Source organism: Gallus gallus, chromosome 1 (genome assembly GCF_016699485.2).
Source record: "Gallus gallus isolate bGalGal1 chromosome 1, bGalGal1.mat.broiler.GRCg7b, whole genome shotgun sequence".
NCBI classification, from domain to species: domain Eukaryota; kingdom Metazoa; phylum Chordata; class Aves; order Galliformes; family Phasianidae; genus Gallus; species Gallus gallus.
Genome location: NC_052532.1, coordinates 45,319,439 through 45,340,477, shown reverse-complemented (window position 1 = coordinate 45,340,477; position 21,039 = coordinate 45,319,439). Strand labels below are relative to the sequence as shown.

The window sequence follows — 21,039 nt, the reverse complement described above, 5'->3', positions numbered from 1 at the left end:
CCTTCCCAAGAGAGAATGTCAGTTTGCTGAAGAGTTTGATTTAATTGCTGAAGGCCCTGAATTTACTGCCAGTATCAGAAGAAAGACACTTTAAAAGGTCAGAGGGAAGAAGAAGAAGCAGGCAAGGTCCTGCTGAATGCTGTTGCCCTTCTGTTACTCTCAATCTGAGTTTAGCTGAGCTGACCCAGGATGGAGTACCTGGTTATAGTTTGTGATCAAGTGACACTATCACACATAAGGAAAACTCTCTGAAGACCAGCAAACTAGGGTGGCTTTATCAGAACAAGCTTGACAACAACAGCGCAGTATGAATTCTGGAGGAGGGAGTACAGAGAAAGCAATCAAAGGTCTATTCCTGGAGACCTTGGATCAAACTCACTAAATCACACGCTGCTTCATGCCCACAGCTCCTCTGAAGAGGCACCATATCACACGAGAATGATAAATGAGCTGAGACTGTAGGAGAGCGGCACACAGGGTGACGTAGGAGTGGGTGTGCTGGGGAGGAACAGAGGGAGCTGACAGTAACACAGGGGCAGAAGAAAGGGTGGGTGCCAAGAGCTGCGTGCAATCAGAACTGACAGAGATCACACAGAAACGATAGCGATGGGGTGAAAGACTGGAAACAAAAGCAGTGCTGAAGCGCTGAAATGATGTTATCTCAGACATGACAAGACAAGTCAGCAATGTTAATTATTTGCTGCTGGTTGGCCACATGACCCTGGAGTTTTATCTAAGTCCTCTGCCCACTACATTTCTCTACAGGTCTGCAATCCAAACTTTTAATCTTACACAAGCAAAATTCTTGTGTATTCCAAATAAAGGGATGGACAGCACTATTCCTGCTGTTCTGAGACAACAAATGAAAACACAGCCTACATGAGTGATCTGGTGAGTGATCCAATGCAGCTTTTGAAAGACACAAACATCAGTGCCTATCTCCAGGGCAGACAGGTCAGCCCTGCACTTTGAGAGGACAAAAGCTTGGGCCCTGGAATGGGGAGCCAGCAGCCTTTGATTGGAGGTCTCCGGGGCTGCTCTGTGGGAACCATGTTTGGGAACTGACCTTACATTGCCTCCTGACCATCAGGAAGGACAAACCGCTATGAAACCTGCTCTGAGATGTGGAACTCTCCTAATAGACAAAAAGCAGTGGTGCTGAGGAGTGTGGTTGGGGTACACTAAGAGCCACATGCCTGTAAGTTAAGCATTCCAACACCCACACTTTGGAGTTCCAGCTCTCTTTTAATTATAGTCAAAGGTCTTCATAATAGAAATGGAGGCCACACATCTTTTAATGAGTGTGACTGCAGATAAAGCAAACCAAACACCCAGAATGGTTACCCAAGTGCCTACAGCCCAGGATTACTGCTGATGTTCGTACTCCTCCCGGTCATACAGTTTCTCAGAGGTTCAGCTCAGGCGTCCCCCTCCATTTTAGCACCAGATGTAACCCTGGGCAGCACAACGTTACACTGCAACGCCAAAGAAGGCAGCAGGGTCTGAGTCTGCCTGCACAGTGGTACAAGAAGCTCACGGCAACGGCTTGCCATGGAGTAAGGCGCAGAAAGGAGCGCCCTGCGGGGTCAGACACCGTGGGCGTGCTGCTCCTCCACCTCCAGGTGCAGCCGCGAGGCCGCAGCCCACCTGCGGGCCCAACAGCAGGAGCCCGGGGCTTGAGATTAACGCTAACGGAGGGAGTTCGTCATCGTGAGCGCTGAACAGCCTTCGAGATCGGGTGCTGTTTTCATTTGAGAACCGCCCGTAACTCCGACAGCGCGCTTCGTCTCGTAGGGAGAGTAAATCGCGGCTGGGACAGGCGTTATCGCCCTTCGGGCAGACCTGTTTGGTTACAGGAGACCGCTACAGGTACACAAGCACCGCGTTCGGCGTTGAAGCACCCGAGCGGCGTCGGGGCCGGATCCGGGCACGGCCGCGGGGCCATTCAGCCCGGCCTCCCCCTCCCCGCAGCGGGATCCCGCCCCTCAGCTGTTGCCCCCACCGACCGGCGGGAGGGGGCCGGACGAGGGGGCGGGCGCCTCGTGCCGTCGCTCCGCCGCTCAGTGCGGGCGGCGCGCGGAGGGACTCCGGGCGTCTCGCGGCCGTGCCGAGCCGTGCTTTGCCGCGCCGTGCCGCGCAGAGCCGCGCGCCCCGCCGCAGCCGCGCCGCCCCTCCTGCATGGCCGCGCCGTGAGGGGCGGGAAAGCGCGGCGCCGCGGCGGGGAGCGCTCAGCGCCGGCTGCCCAGCATGCTGCGGAAGGTAAGCACCGCGTCGGGCGCCCCGGGGAGGCTGCGGCCGGGCGGCAGGGCGCGGGGCGGCGCGGCGCGGCCGGCAGGGGGCGCCACAGCGCCGGCAGCGGGGCGCGCGGAGGGCGGCGTTGCCCGTTGCCGGGTGGGGCGGCGCGGCGCTGTCCATGGTGCGGAGGGGAAAACTTTGCCGCGTCCGAGCGGGCCGCTCCCGCGCTGGAGTCGCCACGGGTGCTCGCGCTGCAGCCGGTGGCGGCGTGAGGCGGCTCGTGTGGAGAGCGGGGAAGGGCTCCCTGCCCACCTCCGTTGCCGCTTCGCACACACGAACGGGCTTGAGCAAGTGGAACGGCTCCGCGGTCCACGCGGTGGCAGCGCTGTTTGTGGTGTGTGGAGGTGAACGCGAAGCCGCCGTGACTGGCGAAGGCGCTGCTGAAAGCTGTAGAAGAATACCCCGAAGGTCTGAGCGGAGAGGAGGGGGGTTGCACAGCGGCATCAGAGCTCAGAGCTTCCAGCTCTCAGCCCAGTCCTCAGCAGTCCTCCCAGGTCTCTAGCTCCAGGTGGACCTGGGCCGGTTCCCACCAGCTGGAAACTGGCTGTAACAGGGAGCTGATGGTGGAGAAGCATTAGCTAAAGAATGACTCGCCTAACTGCCGTTTTGCACCTATGGCACTCCTTTGCCTACCGGGAGCAGTGCTGAGATGATCAAGATCTGAGAGGATACAAGGTATCCGAGCCATGTTTCACTTGCTTAATTCACGGGCTGCTCAGGGGTGAATCTAACTGTGAGGGTTGCTCTGCCCTGGCAGCCTGTTCTGTGCTGCATATTCAGCCGCCTGCCTCTTCCAGAATAACCTCTGTGTGAATTCTAGGCCACTCGTGCTATGTTCCTCTGTTGTACTAGAAGTAGCGCAGTACAAAGAAGTTGCACTAAGCTAAGTTTAGCTCAGAAGTGATAAAAATTGTAACCCTTAATTCTTAGAGAACGCCTCAGGGCTAATGAAGGCTGCAGAAGGAACCTTCTAAGAGAGGGAGGCTCCCTTCAGGGCAGGTAGCAATAAATAAAAAGCACAGTTGTACACCTCACTTTGGATCACAAGTGCCCAATCCACATTTTTTGTTTTAGGCAACTCAATGGAGAACATTCCTACTGAGTTCATGGATCACGTCCTTCACATGTCTTAGTAAATCAGTAATCATGCAGTATCCAACAGGTAAAATTAGTTTCATGCCGTGGCTCTCTAGTCTAAAGTATGAAACCTCTGTGTCAGCTGTTTTGTCTCCTTTTCACTCTCTGTGGTTCCAGAGGAGGTCTTTCACTTGTGACTTATCATCTTCTTTTAGTTTTTATATCTGTTGGGAAGGAAAGGTAAAACCCCTGGTTTTTTATTCTTCCTTCTGTTGCTTGATTTTATGGTAACAAGAGGAAGGCTGACATTTGGGAACTCTCTGACTTTGCTGTCCCTAAATGCACTTGATGCTTCATTGATTACTTCAAAAATTGATTACTTCAAAAATAAGCTGGAGAGAACCAGGCCACTGAGACACAAAGCTGAAGTGCTTGCATTGGGTTTAGTATGGGTGAGCAGCTCAGTGTTAAATTCACTTTCCATTTAGATCAAGTTTTCAAGCACCGTCTGTGCTCATAAGGGAGCAATAAAGAAGAGACATTTCAAACACCTCAGAAGCGTAATAAAACCCTTTGAGGGTGTACTGAATTTTGTCTCTGACATGGAGCAGATGGGCTCATCAGAATGGGTTGGGGTCAGTGACATCTTGAAGTCAGTCTTGATGGAGCCACTGTTGTGTGTGGGGTAACCAACCTTTCCCCTGACCCTCAGCTGGACTGATCTCCTGAGGAGCCCACCTGCTCCCTGGGCTTCAGTCACCGAAGCAGGACAGGGCCCTTCAGACAGGGGTGACCTTATCTCAGCTGTAGCATGCAGGTGCTGGCAGTCATGTAGCTTCCAGAGTGACACAGTAGGACTCTATGTGTGCTTCTGCTCTTCTGCTCGCCAGCACAGAGGTATGCCTTAGGCAGAAGACGCTCCTTGTGTTCCTCAAGTTCTTGCTGTGCTCTGCAACTCTGTAGCTTAGTCTAAGTGAGATGTGGTGCTGTGTGCAGTGGAGAGCTATGCATTTAGGAGGAGAGAACATTGTGGAGAAGGACAGGCAGTAGCACAGCACTGATGATCTTCTGGTTTTAGGGCTTTCTGCTGAGCTTGAAACTTAGCTGAAACAGCTCTCGCTGTTTGCTCCAGCTAGGGAGCAGTTGAGGCCACTCTGCCTGCTGTCCACCTTATTCTGCTACTTCCAGGTACATATGCTGAAACTGAAGGGAGTGTTGATAAATCTCTGAGCATGAGTGAGATCAAGGTTTCCTAATTCTCCTAGTGCCTTATTTGAGATGCTTTGAAGCAATCTCCTCTTTCCAGAGAAGGTGTCCCCCTCTACTGTCCCTATGAAGTCTGTTTTTAGATTTGAGAAATATGATGTACTGAGTTCCCTGGCCAACACTGCTTTTCCTCCCTGTTCAAGAACACCATTACGTAGTATCTACGTTCTACAGCTGGCTTTATAGCTAATGTCAGCTGAGGTTGGTCAACTTGACCTGACTATGGTTGAAAAACCTGATTATTTTTCTTCCATATGTGCTTCACTTCTGTTGTGGTTTAACTCAGCAGGTGGCAGAGCACCTCTCAGTCGTTAGCTCACTTCTCTGCTTTCCAGTGGGGTGGGGAAGAGAATTGAAAAAAAACACTGAAGTGGATCTCATGGATTGAGATAAAATTATTTACTAAGGTAGAGAAAATGAAAAGGATAATATGTATATATGAGTGTATATAACAAGCGATGTACAAGCAATTGCTCACCACCCACTGACTGATGCTGAGCTAGCCCTTCAGTGAGCAGAAGAGAGCGAGATGAACTCCCACTCCCTTCAGAACTCTCCTTCCACATGATGTCACGTGGTATGGAATATCCCTTTGGCCAGTTTAAGTCAGCTGTCCTGATTCTGTCCCCTCCCAGTATCCCCCTCCATACTAACTTTGTTAGTATGAGCTGAGAAAACTGGAGCAGCCTTGGCTCTGTGTAACACTGCTTAGCAATATTTATAAACATTGTTGTGTTATCAACTTTGTTTTTCTCCTAGAACCAAAACATAGCATGGTACCAGACACTCTGAAGAAAATAATTCCATCCCAGTTGAAACTAAGACAACATTTTACTCGGTTTCATATTAGCATGAAAATATGAATGCAAATTTAAGCAGGAAGAAAAACCCTGAGGTTTTTTTTTCTTTTTTTTTTTCCCCTCCACTTTTTACACATTTCCTTCCCCACCATTCAAATGAAATAGATTGGCATTTTTGTTAATAGAGGCCCTGTCTGTTAGGCAGCGTAGGAAGGTGGTAACAGAGTTAAGAGACGAGTGACTACTTTTCTAAGCAATGAGTGGAAAACCAGATCTTCAATCCTTAGCATTCTTACCTCTTTGAACTTGTTACTTTCAGCTTCTTTTGCCAGATGTATGCATCTTCATCTACCATAACAGAAGGTAATTTATTCAGCCTAGACAGTCCTTCAGCAGATCACTGAAATACGTATTAGATATAAATTCACACTGGCTGATTTTATTCTCACCACTGTGCATCTTGCTCATCTTCACTAGGGAACACGAAAGCCCAATTCACATGTCAAATTCTGCTGGAGTTATTTTTTCAGGCAAGATGTACCCATGGGAAATTAGTAGAACTCAAACACATCAACACCGAATTATAACAGTATCTGGGGACAGCAAAAGGAAGAAATTACTACACTGAAAATATACTGAAAATCCAGGCTGGTCTAAATAAAATGTATATTGAAGATGAAATTGTGTGTTACTTCTGTTTTTATTATAAGTAATTTAATGTTCTTAGATTTGTTAATGTTCTGACTCTCAGTAATCAGTAGTTACGGTTATAGATAAAAATGAGGAGGCGAAGAAAACAGCCTGCGTGGTAACACTGTATTTAATTCATAAGGCAGTTAGGAGGGACATACATATCTTGACAGGTACAGTGCTACATCTTGCTGTAAGCTGTAATCACAGCGTATTCGAGCAGAATGAAAGGTTTATTTTTAAGCAAGTTGTCTTTGTCTGTTCTCTACAACTTGTAGTGCAGAACTATACATACTGGGATAAAGGGAGTGGGTGGCACTGTAGCTCTGCAGGAGAAGGAAGTGCCCTTTTGGTATTTTAAGTTGCTAAGAAATTGTCTTCATAGCACTGTCGGTCAAAAACTACGCTTCAGGGCTGAGGTAATAAAGAGATTTTCCTTATTCAGCGATTTTAGAGGCTCTACTATGTTGGCTGCCCTCCGGGAATATAAAACGTGTTACCAGTTAAATGCATGACAACAGATAACTTACTTCAGCAGTAATCTAGCTGAGCTAACACGTAGGCAATTTAGCTGGATAAGACACAGGCCATCCTGAATTGAGGGAGTACTGAGTGAATTCTTGCTCCAGACGCAGCGGTGAGATTTGAATACAGGTCTCCTGCCCTCCCACTGGGCTGTGGAGAGAGATGGGACAAAGGGGGAATGGAGATTTCTGCTAGAGCTTGGGCAGGCTGTCACTGGGAGGGTTTTGGCAATTCTGCCAGTGAAAATACAGCTGCCTGGAAGAGTTTAAGGGCCTAAAAGATCAGCAGGTGTGTGAGTGAGGGTTTCAGTGGGATATTGCTGCTGGTTTGAAAGCACAAAAGATAAGAGGATTTCCAGCTTTTGCCTCAAGTACTCCTATTAGCTAAAGAGTTCCATTTTCCCATCACTGCTTCTGCTGTTGGTTTGTGTTTGTGTGTGTGTTTTACTGTGACTCAACTGATCCATCTATGCCAACAGTGTATATGAGGCAAATATGAACGTGCTTGCATGCGCTGAGAAATTCTTGTCTCAAAAAGCCCTTGAGGCAAGAAGGAGGCTCAGAAAGCCCTTGGCTTGCAGATCCCAAGCAGCTGGAAGGTTTTCTAGAGAGCATCATTCCATGACTATTTTATGCTTAGAGTCCTCCCTTAGCATCTGCCGTTGGCCACTTCTTCAGCCAAGATACAGGCGTGGATGTAATGTGATTCTGTGGCCATCACCACAGAACTGAGCCTTGTTTTCCCTGAGTTTGTTTGTGAGATATTGAGCCTGTCAGAGTCATACACTTGGCAAAGCAGGTCAGCTGAGAAATGTTTTATGAGTCTAAGCTGAGAGTGTTCACATGACTTATGACTGAAGCAGTGTAAGAACAAATAGAGAAAGATTAAGATCTCTTATGCATGTTGACTTCATGGATCTAAAAGCAGTAGGATTTTTAACAAGTCATTTCTTGTGTTAGTGACCTGGCCCCGACTCCTGCTCAGGGCCATGGAGGTCAGAGTGATTGTTTCCAGGCTTTCCATTGGCTGTCCTCACCAAGATCTCCCTGGCCTCGTGTTCTGAGCTTGCGACAAAGCAGAACTTAACACAAAAGCTACAAAGGAAAAGGGCAGTTAATGCCTCTTCCTCTGTACGTTCCCTACTGCTAGAATGTTGTCCTGCTGAGAAATCAATAAAATACTAATTAAAAATATATATATATATGTCAAAAGTCTCCAAGCAGACATGGAAAATAAAGGGACAGATGTGTTGGTTCACCTTTTTGCCTGTGAATAGCGGGAGGGAGTTTTGCCTCCTCTAACAAAGGTTGTTTCCAGGTCTGTCTAATGATGAAACTGCTATATCAAAATGTTTTTTCTTGTTGTTGTTTGTTGTTTTCATTGTTCGGAGATATGGCTGTGCTGGATTGAGTGGCCAAATAAATAGAATTAATAGATTCACCATGGGATGAGTTTTTGATGAACAAGCCAAGTGTCACTATGTTTTCCTGTCAGTCTTTTCTGCAGTAGTTAGCAGTCTGTGCAAAAATGGATTTCTTCTGTCTCCCTCTGTAACGCATGGCAGAAATTGGCACTGATGGTTTGTGTTTTTGCCTCCAAGGCTGCCTGTTTCATCTTAGAGAAGAAATTACTCCTTCTCTGGTGAGAGTGCCGCCTGCTGTTTCTGCCCAGAACACCAATCATTAACACCCCTCCTTAATAATTCAGCCGAGATTGAGCAAATCTGTGTATTTCATGGAATGCTGTAAGAATGACCACATCATTTGATACTGAATTTCATGCAGTCTGATTGCAACTGAGGTCTCCTTGAGTTGAAACATTCAGCTTACAGATGCACACTACCACTCTGTGGTAGGACTTCTTGGCCAGATATCTCATGTGTTTCAGACCAGAGGATTATTGTGAACCATGAGCCCCTCTAAACCTGTCCTGATTGATTTTCATTTGGAAACTGCTGTGCTTTTCTGTTCTATACACCATTTTCTGTGGCCTTAGCTATGTTTTCCAAACAGTGCTAAGCATTCAGTGTATCTCTTCCGTGCCATCCGAGAATGTAATTTCCCTCCTTAGAGTACAAGTGGCACCAGCCGGTAAATCCTTGTTATAGTGATCACCCCCTGAATGTGGGGTGTGTGTCAGTGGTTTGGGCTTGAGATTGATTCAACAGATGTGCTCTTCTCACTGGGATGTTGGCCAGATGTGTGATTTGTAGGCAAATTTGTCTGTTCTTTTTCTGCTACGGTCTGTCTAGTACAAAAGGAAGAAACCTTTTATCTCCTTGAATAATAAGTAAGACTTTCCAAAACCTTTGATATTCTCCAGTTGTAATGTGAAAAATGGAGAGGACTCACCTTTTCTTCTGCAACATCTGTGCATGCTCCGACAGATCTCATGGAGATTCAGGACCTATAAAATGAAGACATTGGCTCTTTGGTCACAGGTTTCTTGCTTTTGAACAACTGATCTTCAGCTGTCGTGTTTAACACAGTGGAGCCTGACCTTGAATGTCAGAAGCCATTTTAAAGAAAATGCCTCACTACCCCACATCATTTTTGCAAAAGATATTTTAATAGAAAACAGAGTTTTGATGTTAAAAACAAACACAACCAAACTCCACAGAAAATGTATTTCTGCTGAAAATACTGAATTTTCCCTGAAAGTACAGTTGAAAAATAACTTAAAGCTCTTTATTCATAGAGGAGAATCAAAATCATTTCCCGAAGTGAAAAATACATATTTTTCCCCAGTAACAATATAGTAATAACGCCTGCTAATTTGATTCAGATATTCCAATGTTTTGTAAATAACCATTTCCATCTGTTTTTTTTTTCTTTTTTTTTCTTTTTTATTATTATTCATCTTGGACATTCACTATCATGTCATTATTCATACCAGTGACTGGATTGGCAAATCCTTCTGTAGTTCTCTGTCTTTTTCAGAAGCACTACAAACTATTCTGTTAGATGTTCTCTTCATCTTTTTTTCTCTTTCTGCTTATTTCTGGAGAGATGAATAAGTACACTTTTTAATACATTGCAATTATCTTACTTTTTTTGCCAAGATGTATTTTCAGGTAACACAATTAAAACTCCATTAACTGTTTTAAAATGAAATATCCCCTAGTGGCAGTTCTTTGGTACTGGCCAACTTTAGTTAATGATTGCAAATGGATGCATAGTATGTATTGACTTGCTCAGAATTAAAAGAGGGTTTTTTGACCTTTTCCTTGCTATTTGATGTATAAAAGAAGCCCGAAGAGACAGATACTCTCTCTTCTGCTTTTTACCACTTAGATTCACTTCATTCTTGTCTTCTTGCAAGTTAGATTTTAGAGCTAATTCATATTATTTTGTTGAAAGCAGTGCTAGTTGTATAGATTTGTGATACCTTTTTAGCAAATGAGTTCCCTCTGACCTTTAATGAGAAAGGATTAGGGCATGTTTTCCAAGTTTTTTTATTTGGTTTGGTCTCAGCAGAGGTACCGACCCCCACCCTCCTGCAGAATGAAATGTCCTCAGCTTTGGTTGATAACAGAAGGCACATTTTCCTGACAGATGATTAGCCATCACTCCTACTTTTAATGTGTTGTGAGAGGATTATTTAACTTAGCCCTACAACAGGTGAGTTTTTTCAACTGCCATTTTCAGTTATTAAAAAGCAGGGGTGCAGCTTTTGCAGCCAAGGAGGTGTATCTACCTACCTGATACTCTGGTAATTCACACGTGCTTGGAGAAGAATACATACTCATATCTCAGTTGCCTGGCATGCCACTTCCAGAGTTGAAAGCAAGTCATCAGGACTTTTGTATTTGACGTCTCTGCTGACAGACACTACAGAAATTGAAATAATTAAAGAAAAAGATAAAGTTACTTCTATTCAGTATGTCTCTTGCAGAAATACAGCGATGGAGAATGGTGGAGTCTAGAATCACTGGCAATGTCTGGCAATCTAATGTAAATCCTCAGGCGGGTTAAGTTAGTCTGTTCTCGGCATGGTGCCCAGAGTAGGATGAGGGGGCAGGAATGGGGAAGGATGAATCAGTTCTGGTGTTTTGCAAGATTCTGCCTTCTAGTTCAATATTGTCTTGTTTTCTTAGCCTGAATTTATTTCTGACAGGTGGTGACAGAATGTTTTCATTAAAGAAATGCTCATACCTTGCTAGAATCATAGAAATCAAATAAAATCTCTTGTGGCAAACTAGTAATCGCATTGACAAACAGCCAGATTCTCTTCACTAGTTCTTTGAGCTTTGGAAATCCTCGCTGCTGTACAATAGCACTCAGCCCCAGTGTCCACATAAGTGCACACAAGCTGTCCCTTTTGTTCCTCTCCTTTGCCCACCCCTGCCCCCTGTGAGCAGAGCTGACTGCACTTGGCCTATTCACAGCTGCCCTCAGTCTTTCCATGTGCAGCCGTAATACTGTGGCCAGGCTTACCTCTTCAGGGGCTTCAGGCAGTGCCAGCATCACCCAGACAGATCTTCGCACTGCTTGGCTCCCTATCAGGCTGCAGCATGGGGGCAAAGATGAGAAGGTGTCTGTCTGTCTGCTCCTGGGCTGGGAGGGCAGTTAGCCAGGGAACCGCTATTTCCAGCTTGAGGGCCATTTGCAGGGACCATATGTGGGCTGGGTCTCTGCATACAGGGCAGGAAAGGGCATCTGTCTGATGGGTTATCAACCAAAGCTGGGGGTGTTTTATTTTGCATTCTGCCACGCTGTTCAAAGGCACTGACTCTAAGGGGTCTTTCATGAAAGAAATGGGATTCAATGAAAACAGTGAGGGTGAGAAACATCCGGTACCCACTGCAGCCCAGTGGCTGCAGAGAAGATGGAGCAATGCCGAGAGCCAGGGATCAGAGCAAAGGCCCTGTGACTAGTGCCTTGTGTGCTTGTCTCTGAGATATGTTACACTGTTTGGATGCTTTTCAGATAATGAACTAGGAAAGAACTAAACAACTTACTCAAAACCTTCTAACTCCTAAGAACTGGCTTAGATTCATGTATCATCTGTAAACTTGCCTTCCTGAAAACAGAGCAGAAACTGATGTCCTGATTTTTGCTCAAGATCTATTTTCAGACTTTCTGGTAACCAGCAGGATGTGCTGGTACCCGAGAACCAGGCTCCTGTGATGCTTTTGCTTCTGGCCCTTTCCTGAGAAAACAGAGTGACTGATTAGTGAAGTACTCTGTTTCTTCAATTGTGTGTCCTGTGGTTTTGTTTCCTTTCCTAAGAATGCCAGGCAGGTACTAGCAAGGGTGATTAATGAGTATGATGTCTTGGTAGTTTTGTGTGCTTCTGTATTTGAGATAAACTTAAGGGAATTGATTGCTCTGTGCTATCTTCCCAGGCTATAGGAAGACATATGCTGAGCTCACTTTGCCTGAGTATCTTGCATTGCATTGTTACAAGAGACTAAGAACTAGTTAACTTCGTGTCATGTTTTGTAGTACTAGTTTAAACTAATTGAACTGTGTATGATTTACCTTCTGGGCTCTCACTCCTCCTAAAACCAGCTGATAATCAGTGTCTGTGTAAGTTAGACATTAGTAAAATGCTGTTCAGCTAAGCAACTTGGATAATGTAGCAAATGATGCCATTCTGCATGCCCATTCAGAGCACAGAAAATCAATCTGCTTCAAAGCTGGAGCCCTGCCACTTGATTTGTTGCTTTCTAGCGGTTTCAGACATAAAGCAGTTTACATTATAGTTAGCATAATCATGCTGTCCAGACATCAGCATATAAACTGCACAGATTATGCTAGAGAATTACATTGTAGAAATACAGATGGATCTGTTTAATGAGGTACAAAACCTATTTTGCATGAAATTTATAAACCTCAATTATCCATATGCCACAAGGGACAAATAATAATTCTGATTCTTAAGCTTTCAGAAAATGGAGGGAATATTTAACATGATAAGCATTAAGAATCACAATCTCATGTGCGGTAACGCAAGGCTTGGATAATTGAAGTGCTTTCATATTGGATTCTAAGAGTGCAATGGTATTTTATGTTTGGGCTTCAGTTCAGTATCCAACTCAAAAACATGTGTAAGAGCCATCTAGGTGCAAGTACTTCTCACCACCACTGGTGAGAAGTCTTTAACTAGCTATTACTGGAGGCAGAAATAGAGAATTTGATGACCTTCTTCTCAAAGAAAACCAGTGTAAAATTTTTATAGTATATCTGCTGACTAAAAAAATAAAAAGAAATAATAATGAGCTTAGCTTTCTCTGAACGTTGTGTTTTAAATTTAATTTTTTTTTCTTAGGTTTGGATCTTTTTGTTGCTCATTTAGAGTAAATCCTTCTTCATTTGCACTATTTTTTTGTGGTGATATTTGACACAAGGATCTCTTTAATGCTCAGAAGAGGAAAAAACTAGACTAAAAACCATCATAAATCTTGCAGTTAGAATGTTGTCAATTCTACATGCTGATACTCACAAGTTCCTGCCATCCTTCTGCCTCCCACTATCACCAGCTGTTGTTTTTTTAATCCATGGAAGGTTTGGGGGACTGCTGAGATGTCAGTAACCTTTGTGTCATAACTATTTGTGTTCTTGTTATGGATTAGCGTATTCTTCTGTTTGAAACTCATAGTAAATTAAGTCATCCTAATGTTTATATAGTTAGAATCATAGAATCCTTGGAGTTGGAAGGGACCTTGAAGGCCATCTAGTCCAACTCCCCTGGGAATGGGGAGCTAAAACAGCTAAATCAGGTTGCCCAAGGCCTGATCTGACCTCGCCTTGAAAGTCTCTGGGAACAGAGCATCAACCACATCTCTAGGCAACCTGTTCCAGTGCCTCACCACCCTCACTGTAAAGTTAGACCATACTGGTGACTTTCCAGCTGATTTACTTCACTGCCAGGCCGTGTATAAGTGTAACCTGCTACACTGGCAGTGAACAGATTACTATATGTGAACAGATGAGCAAATGAATGGATGCTGTTTTTTCTGCTAACGACAATCTGGGTCCATTCATTGGCAATTCCACTCTATCCTGAAGACATTGTGTATCTGATAGTGCTCCATTATTTCACCAGCCATTGCTCCTGACAAAAGGTGTGTCGCTGTCCATGGTTCCACCGGCTTTTTGAACGCTTAAAACCATAGCCGGAAAGGGTGTCAGTGCATCAATACTGGGATGTAATACTAGATCAGAAATACTTCTAGGAAAGAAAAAGTCAAAGTCTAGGCTCAGGTAGTTATGCTGTCTGCCCCTGATATTCTTCTGCATAGCATGTGGTAGCTGGAGGTGGACAAGCCATGCTTTGTGACCGACTGCAAAAATAACTTGTTCAGAAACTTGCATGTTCAGAGTGAAGAACAGCCTGAAAGCTGAGGCGTTCTTTGCAGTGCAAGTAACCAGCTGGATACAGAAGGTCAAGGGATACCTGAACTCGTGGCCTTGCTGTTTTGAGATCAATCGGTTTCTTACATGACAATCCTTCAGAAGGTTCTTCTGTTGGTAAGAATTTATCTTCTGACCCATTTATTTTCCTTGCACTCTACATAATTGGCACTGTACTCTGAAATGCAGCCAGTGTCTCATCCTCTGTGTATGCACAGGATATTTGGCAGATAGGAGCTGTTTGGGCAGGATCCTTATCTTAGCATTTGAGAAGATGTGTTAAGAGTGACAGACTTGCACTATTGTCTCCTAGACAGTCATCATCTCCTTCTTTCTCATGCCTTACCTTTAGGTCTCTTTCGTCATTCATTTAAAATGGTACCTGCTTTACTGTGCTATTTCACAACAGCACATCAGTAGCCACAGGGAATCTCTATATTTCATTTTAGCATAACCACCATTCATTTCCAGTAATTTCCACTTGCTGATTCCCTGCTCAAAGCCTACTTTCCCAAGCACTGTGCCAGTCTTGTCCTACATGAGATATGAAAGAGAAAATTACTTATTAAAGTGTCTTTGTTGGATGTTAATGTGGCACAGAAAAAGAACAGAATCTTTATTGTACTACATGCCAGAGGACAGTCAGTGGTACAAAGCAGGCAGGACAGGGGGAATGCTGTTACCCAGGCAAACACTTTGAAAATACATTTTCAAATTGGAGGTCTGGTATTTGAGCTAAGGTATTCAAGACATTTAGTTTTTCAGGACAAAACTTTGCACTTTAAGAGTAAAAAATGTAGATGAACGTTTACCCACCAGTGATGTTAATGACCACTATACTGATCAGAAGGATGACTGTTTGCTTGGTTTCAGTGGGAACTGCGTGCTTGTGGAGTGCAAATAATGGCAAATGAGGGGAAATACTTGGAGATAACGTTTCTAAGCAGTGCCACCTAATGGTGCGTTTCAGAATAGAAACAGGCAGCTTTCATTCATGCAAAACATAGCCTCTATATAGCTGGGCACTCTGGCTTCCTTAAATAGTCATTTTTCTGCGTTTCTATAGGAGTCCTGATCATAGTGTGATCTGTGCCTATCCCTGTTAGGACTAACTGCAGGGAAACAAATGCAATTATTAGCCCTCTTCTCAAAGGGCAGACATTTCCTCTGTACAATTAGCCATTACCTCCTGCCTCTGGGTCCCTCCTTCCCACGCTGCTTGCAGAGGTGTGGTTACCGTTGAGGACTTCCATTCCTGCTGTGACATTTAGTTCCAACCCGGGGTCACAACCTATAAGCCAAAACCACTTGACGGACAGTCTACAGCAGCCAGCTACTTCCTGCAGAAGTTCTAGGAAAACAAGATGTTTCCTTGTGCTTAAGGACCTACAGCAAAGAGGGAAGGAACAAGATAGTTGAATAACTTATCCTCCACACAGTTTTGCTGTACAGGGAAGCAGCTATGAGGCTGTCTTCCCAAAAGTGAAGTCTTTCAGGCTGTGGAAACTGAACAAATAACTACTTTCCCTCCACTTTCTGCAGGCTCTGTACTGTGTCACTAGGTACTGTGGGCTTTCTCAGCCCAGCCATGCCTAGCAAACATAGAGTAGAAAAAGAGTGCAAAAATACCTCCCACTGAGATTGGTGGTCAGAAGTGGAGGTAGCTTTGGTAGTTGGGATGGAGGAGGGCTGCTTGCAGGCTGAAGAGAGGGCTGCTGTAATGGGGAGCTGCCAGCCAGAAGCTGATAAGATCAGAGACGCAGAAGTACCTTATGTAGCCTGGGAATGGAGTGTTACTGGAAAAACACGCTCCATGAGCATTCCTCCTCTGAAAAAGCACACAGACTTGACTGGTCTTAAAGATCTCAGGCTCTTCAGTTTGGTGCTTTTCACTTCAGCATTCCTGAAACTAAACTCATATTACCACTGGCTACACTTTTGTCCTGAGCTAGTCCTTGTGTGAACAAACAGGAAAAATGCTGGCAGATTCAAGCAGTGTTTTGGTGATGTTCTCCCTGTTGTCTTTACTTTTGTTTTTGCTTTCTGCTAATCTTTACTGCCTATATTTGTCCTTCTGTAAAACCAAAGAAATACTCAGTTTTATGTTTAGCATACCTTGCTGAATAATACTCCCATAGGAACGTTTTTCCAAAGCATTTCTAATGTAAGGGTGACTTTTATGTCAGCTCCTTGTTACTCATGTGACAGCATCCCACATGACTGCTGCACCCTCCTGCGCCTGCTCTGGTAGTGGTCTTGCAGCTTCTGCCAGTGCTCCAGCTGGGACAGGCAAACTTTCCCCAAATCCAGCTGCACTGTGAGAATAATAAAAGCAGAATGTTGTTAAAGTCCAGCGTAGTGGGCAATGAAACGAACCTCCTTTTTCTCATTTAGAAGAGGCATGTAAATGGTGGCAGATTTAAGATGACAGCTTTTCTGGATTACTGCTTGTAAAATAGTGATAGATATCACCATGAAACATATTGGAAAACACACTTTTCAGCTGAGGATTTAAGAAACCTGATCCTAGGGGTAAAGTGTAGAGGGACAGTTTCTGGCATACGCAGGAGTCATGAGAACCTTTCATTATGTGTTGGCAGAATTTTCTTGATGGCTTCAGCCTGTATTCATCATACCTATCCCCTCAGCCCTGTTGTTCACACCACAGTAAAGAGCTGCTGACTGGCCAGGAGTGGGAGGAAAGGTTTAGAAGTACTGCAGCCCTGCTGCTTGCTGGTGCCAACATCCCTGATCGTTAAGCAGCATGGCTTCACAGGCCTGGATGTGATGCTGCACCAAGGGAAGATGATCTCAGAAAAATCCTTGCAGGAGAGACTGGTGTTATCATTCTGTTCTAGCTCTCATTCCAGTTTGTGGCAGGATAAGCAGCTGCCTGGATGCCAGAAGCTTGTCAAAGCTGTCTAGTTGTGTGGCTGCACTGAATTCCCTGTGAAATCAATTTCAAATTAATGTATGCTCACATGTTAATTACAGCTGCTGGTACAGCTTGGAGACCTCTTTTGCCTTCAGTCGCCATAATAGCTTCTATGATTGTGGTTAGCACGAGAGAGAAGGGTGACTGAATGGCAGAAGAAAAGCACTAGGGACACTTAACTAAATTCTAGGTTTAAAGGTAGCAGTTTCTTTCAACAACCACAACACATAACGCACAGAAGGGGGATTAAGGAAGAAAGGACTCCTAGCTGCCCTGCTGAATGCAGAGGAATTTCATTTCATGTAGGAAATACTATTTGAGTATTGGGAATGAGAAGCAGGACAGATCTGTGTCCAGAGCAGGACACAGGTGGGACTCACATTAACCACTGCTGCAGTGCTGCTCAGTGCAGTCTGTCAGCCAGCAGCACCCTGCTGTTCTCAGGGTTGATCAGCCATTGGTTGCAGTGTGGGTAAAATGAAATGCAAGCCATTAGCTAGGCTTCGCCTCATTCTGTTGGACTACTTTATTTGTATGCTGTCCCTTCTTCTTTGTTTTAGCACCCAGAGTGCATAGTAGCTTCCCCAAGTGCTGTGCAGAGATGGACTATTAAATTCCCTCAGATTCCAGCAACAGTCCCATTTATTGTGGATGACGGTAGAGTTTAAAAATAAATATCTCATCAGAAATGTTAGTTTAAATATAGCTACTGTTATGAATGTAGCTTGTTCACAAAGGTGCGTGTGTTATGTCCTGAGGCTACAGAGAGCTGTGAAGTCAACAGACAGTAAATCATATTCTCTTTGACCATTAAAGGTAAATGTGAAGTTGTTCCTGAGCGGGGGAGCTAATGAGTCTTGGTTTCTTATGGTCTTGTGCACATTCACTTGCAGACTTTCAAAAATTGAATTATACTATTATTTTCTGATCCCACCACGTGTAGTATAAAATTCCCACCCTTTTTCATACAGCCTTTCTTCTGCCAGATATTTTGATAGCTCTGTGCAGGCTGACCCATTCGGCCAAGAGTATCAAAACTTTGTCCTTCTCTTGCTAAAGTTTTGCAAAACACACAGAAAGTTCACCATGTTTGAGATCTCTTGTATCTGTCCGATTGGTCTGAAACTAACACTAACAGTTTACTACAGATACAGACTGATCCCGGCAATCTGAATTCCACAGGGAGCCAACCCAGCGAGGCCAAGTCAAAAACATGGGACTTAAAACCAATGGAAGATGAAAATAATGAAAGCATGGAGATAGAAAAAAACAGAACAGTCCATAAATGAAGGTCTTGCTACTCCAGCAGTCTTGTATGAACACCTGAAAGTTCACTGTCTTCCATAATTCATGGCATCTGCCAACTTTGTTAATGAATGCCTTGACTCAGTTACTGGGGTCACGTTCTTATTAGGAATGAACTGTTATAGTTTTGCTGCCAGCAGGTTCACGCTTGCACACTGCTGAACACCAGCTGAGGGGGAGTGCATTTTGGAACAATTTTGTAATGCATCTTGAATCATGTACGTCCTGTATCACTTCAGAAGAACAGTGCTACTCTGCCTTGGGGCATCCGTGGCAATTTTAATACACAATACTGGTTTGGCAGGCCTTTCTATAATGTAGACTTCTGCTTGACATTTTTTCTGTATAGTTTATATTTCCCTTTCATTGTAATGCACTTTTTTTTTTGTTAATCAAATAGTGATAATATCTGTTTTAAGAAAGATTTATCCTAAATGAGGGAACTCACTGACAAGGAACTTTACATGTTTATCTTTTTTCTCGACATAATCTTTCAGCAGGGTTTTCTGTTCATGAAGTGTATTCTCATTTGGATACACGATGGGTTTATGGGTGTCACACCAACTATTAGATATTTAGCAACTATTAGATATTTAGCAACAGGACAAGAGGAAATGACCTCAGGTTGCACCAGAGGAGGTTCAGGTTGGATATTAGGAAAAACATCTTCTCCAAAAGAGTGGTTCTGCATTGGAACAGGCTGCCCAAGGAGGGGGTGGGGTCACCATCCCTGGAGGTGTTCCAGAGCCGTGTGGACGTGGTACTGGGGGACATGGTTTAGTGGGGAAATATTGATGGTAGGTGGACAGTTGGACTGGATGATCTTGGAGGTCTTTTCCAACCTTGGTGATTCTTTTTGTTGCTGTTGTTTGCTTTAACTTTCCCTGGCACGTATGGTTTTAGGTGTGAAGTGGTGACGCACTAGCTTTCAAACCCTCTCATTGGTATTTGTGGCTGGAGTTAAGGATGTGCAGGTCTTTCTGCAGGCTTAGAGTATCTCCAATTTTCAAGCCATGAATTCATGTTTTAGCTCTCATACAAAGTCTCAGTGCTGTATGTCTAGCTGAATATTTTTAATTCTCTGCATTAGAAAACATCTCAGCTCTGTTCAAGTTAAGAAGACTGAAAACCATGCTGTGTCCTGCAGGTGTTTTTTAAATCTGTCAGAGCACTCTCACTTGTGACATCTGAACTACGATCTGCTTCTAGCCTAATAGCACTGCTGGAAAATATTCATGGCTTATTTTTATGCTCTTTATTTTTAAGACATTCGAAGCCTTTGTATTGTTCTCATGTTCTTAGCAAGGAAAAAGTTGGTTTTGGAAAATTATACCGTAAAAGAATCAAGCCTTTCTCTCCTTTTTTACCTTGCAGATGCACATACACACAAACGTTTCTGTACAGTGATTAAGCATTCAGTGCTCAGAATGGTGTATTGTGGATACTTCTTGTGTGAGTACATTTTGTTTAGGTTACACCACTTGTTGTATACCCTGGAAAATTATTACAGATGCTTCAAGCTGTGGAAAAAGCAGTCCTGCTAAAGAATATGGAGTAACAATCGTTATGCAGGACTTCATGCTTGCCTGGATCCCACTGCAGGATGAACGTGTGATGTAGATGTGAGAAGCTCAGCCACTGAAGTGAAAGTGCCAGGTTTAGGGTCCTAAGATGCAATATAAACTCTGGCTTTCTGTTTATTTTTCTAAGCTCTGCAGTAGCTACTGCTTGAATACTCTTCACTCCATTTCCTCTTTCTTAGGTACCCAGCAAGAGTGCATCAGAACTGCACTCTTTAGGTAGCTGAGGTTTCAGCCCCCTGTTCTTTTGTGTCCTTCTAACACAGCAGTGCAAGAGAAAGAGAATTATTTATGAGAGATCATACTAGGAGCAAGGCTCCCTGCAAGAGATGAGTTAACCCCATCTCCTTGCAGAAACCAAGCATGTCTTTCCTGCATCCTAAATTCCTTTTATACAGAATGACTTTAAGCTCTCATGAGCTCTGCTGCTGATGCAGTCTCATTTGTTCCTCTGCACTCTGTTTTCAGAGGTTTAGGTTTTGTGCAGATGTTGCTCTCCAGTTCCAGGGCTTACAAGAAATCCATGAGGTACCCAGTGACTTTAGTGAGCACTGATGCCTTCCACAGGACCAAAAAATTAGGAGGAGTTCTGAAATAGGCAAATCAGCAGGATCTCTATGCAAGGTACAACATATGACATCTTTTTCATCATGTATTCGGAAAGTTACTGCCTTCCCTAAGGTTAAGGGATGTGATTTCATACCTAAACTAGTCTGTAGCAGGAAAATGTGATATGACTTTGTGCTTTCTATATAGAATCATAGAATGGCTTGTGTTGGAAGGGACCCCAAGGATCATCAAGTTTTAAGCCCCCTGCCACAGCAGGGCCACCAACTTCCAGATCTGGTAATAGACCAGGTTGCCCAGGGCACCATCCAACCTGGTCTTGAACACCTCCAGGGCATCCACAGCCTCTCTGGGCAGCCTGTTTCACATATGTATATATATGCTATACAGTTATATATAGCATACATAATGTATAAGTATAAATATATATGCAATGACAGTAAGACCTTGGTTACTCAGTCAACCACTGAAGTCAAATGGAGTAATTTTTCTGCCTTCCCTAATACATAAAAGTAGTGACTGTTGAGAGGGTTGGGCCTTCGCCAGGCTGCAGCAGCTAGCTGGGAACACAGGTCCAAGCACACTGTGAGGCAGGAGAGGCTGCTGGAGGCTGGGAGAAAGGAGTGGGAAGGTGGGAGACC

At 44.3% G+C, this 21,039-nt stretch overlaps 1 protein-coding gene across 1 annotated transcript in view; it reads left to right on the top strand.

The window, feature by feature from the left end:
* The first annotated feature begins 2,042 nt into the window (after positions 1-2,042).
* TMCC3 (transmembrane and coiled-coil domain family 3) overlaps positions 2,043-21,039 on the top strand; it is a 126,525-nt gene continuing 107,528 nt past the window's right edge. Inside the window, exon 1 of the mRNA XM_004937631.5 lies at positions 2,043-2,259. Coding sequence (XP_004937688.1) covers positions 2,248-2,259 — 12 coding nt within the window. The 5' untranslated portion in view covers positions 2,043-2,247. The remainder of the gene's footprint in view (positions 2,260-21,039) is intronic.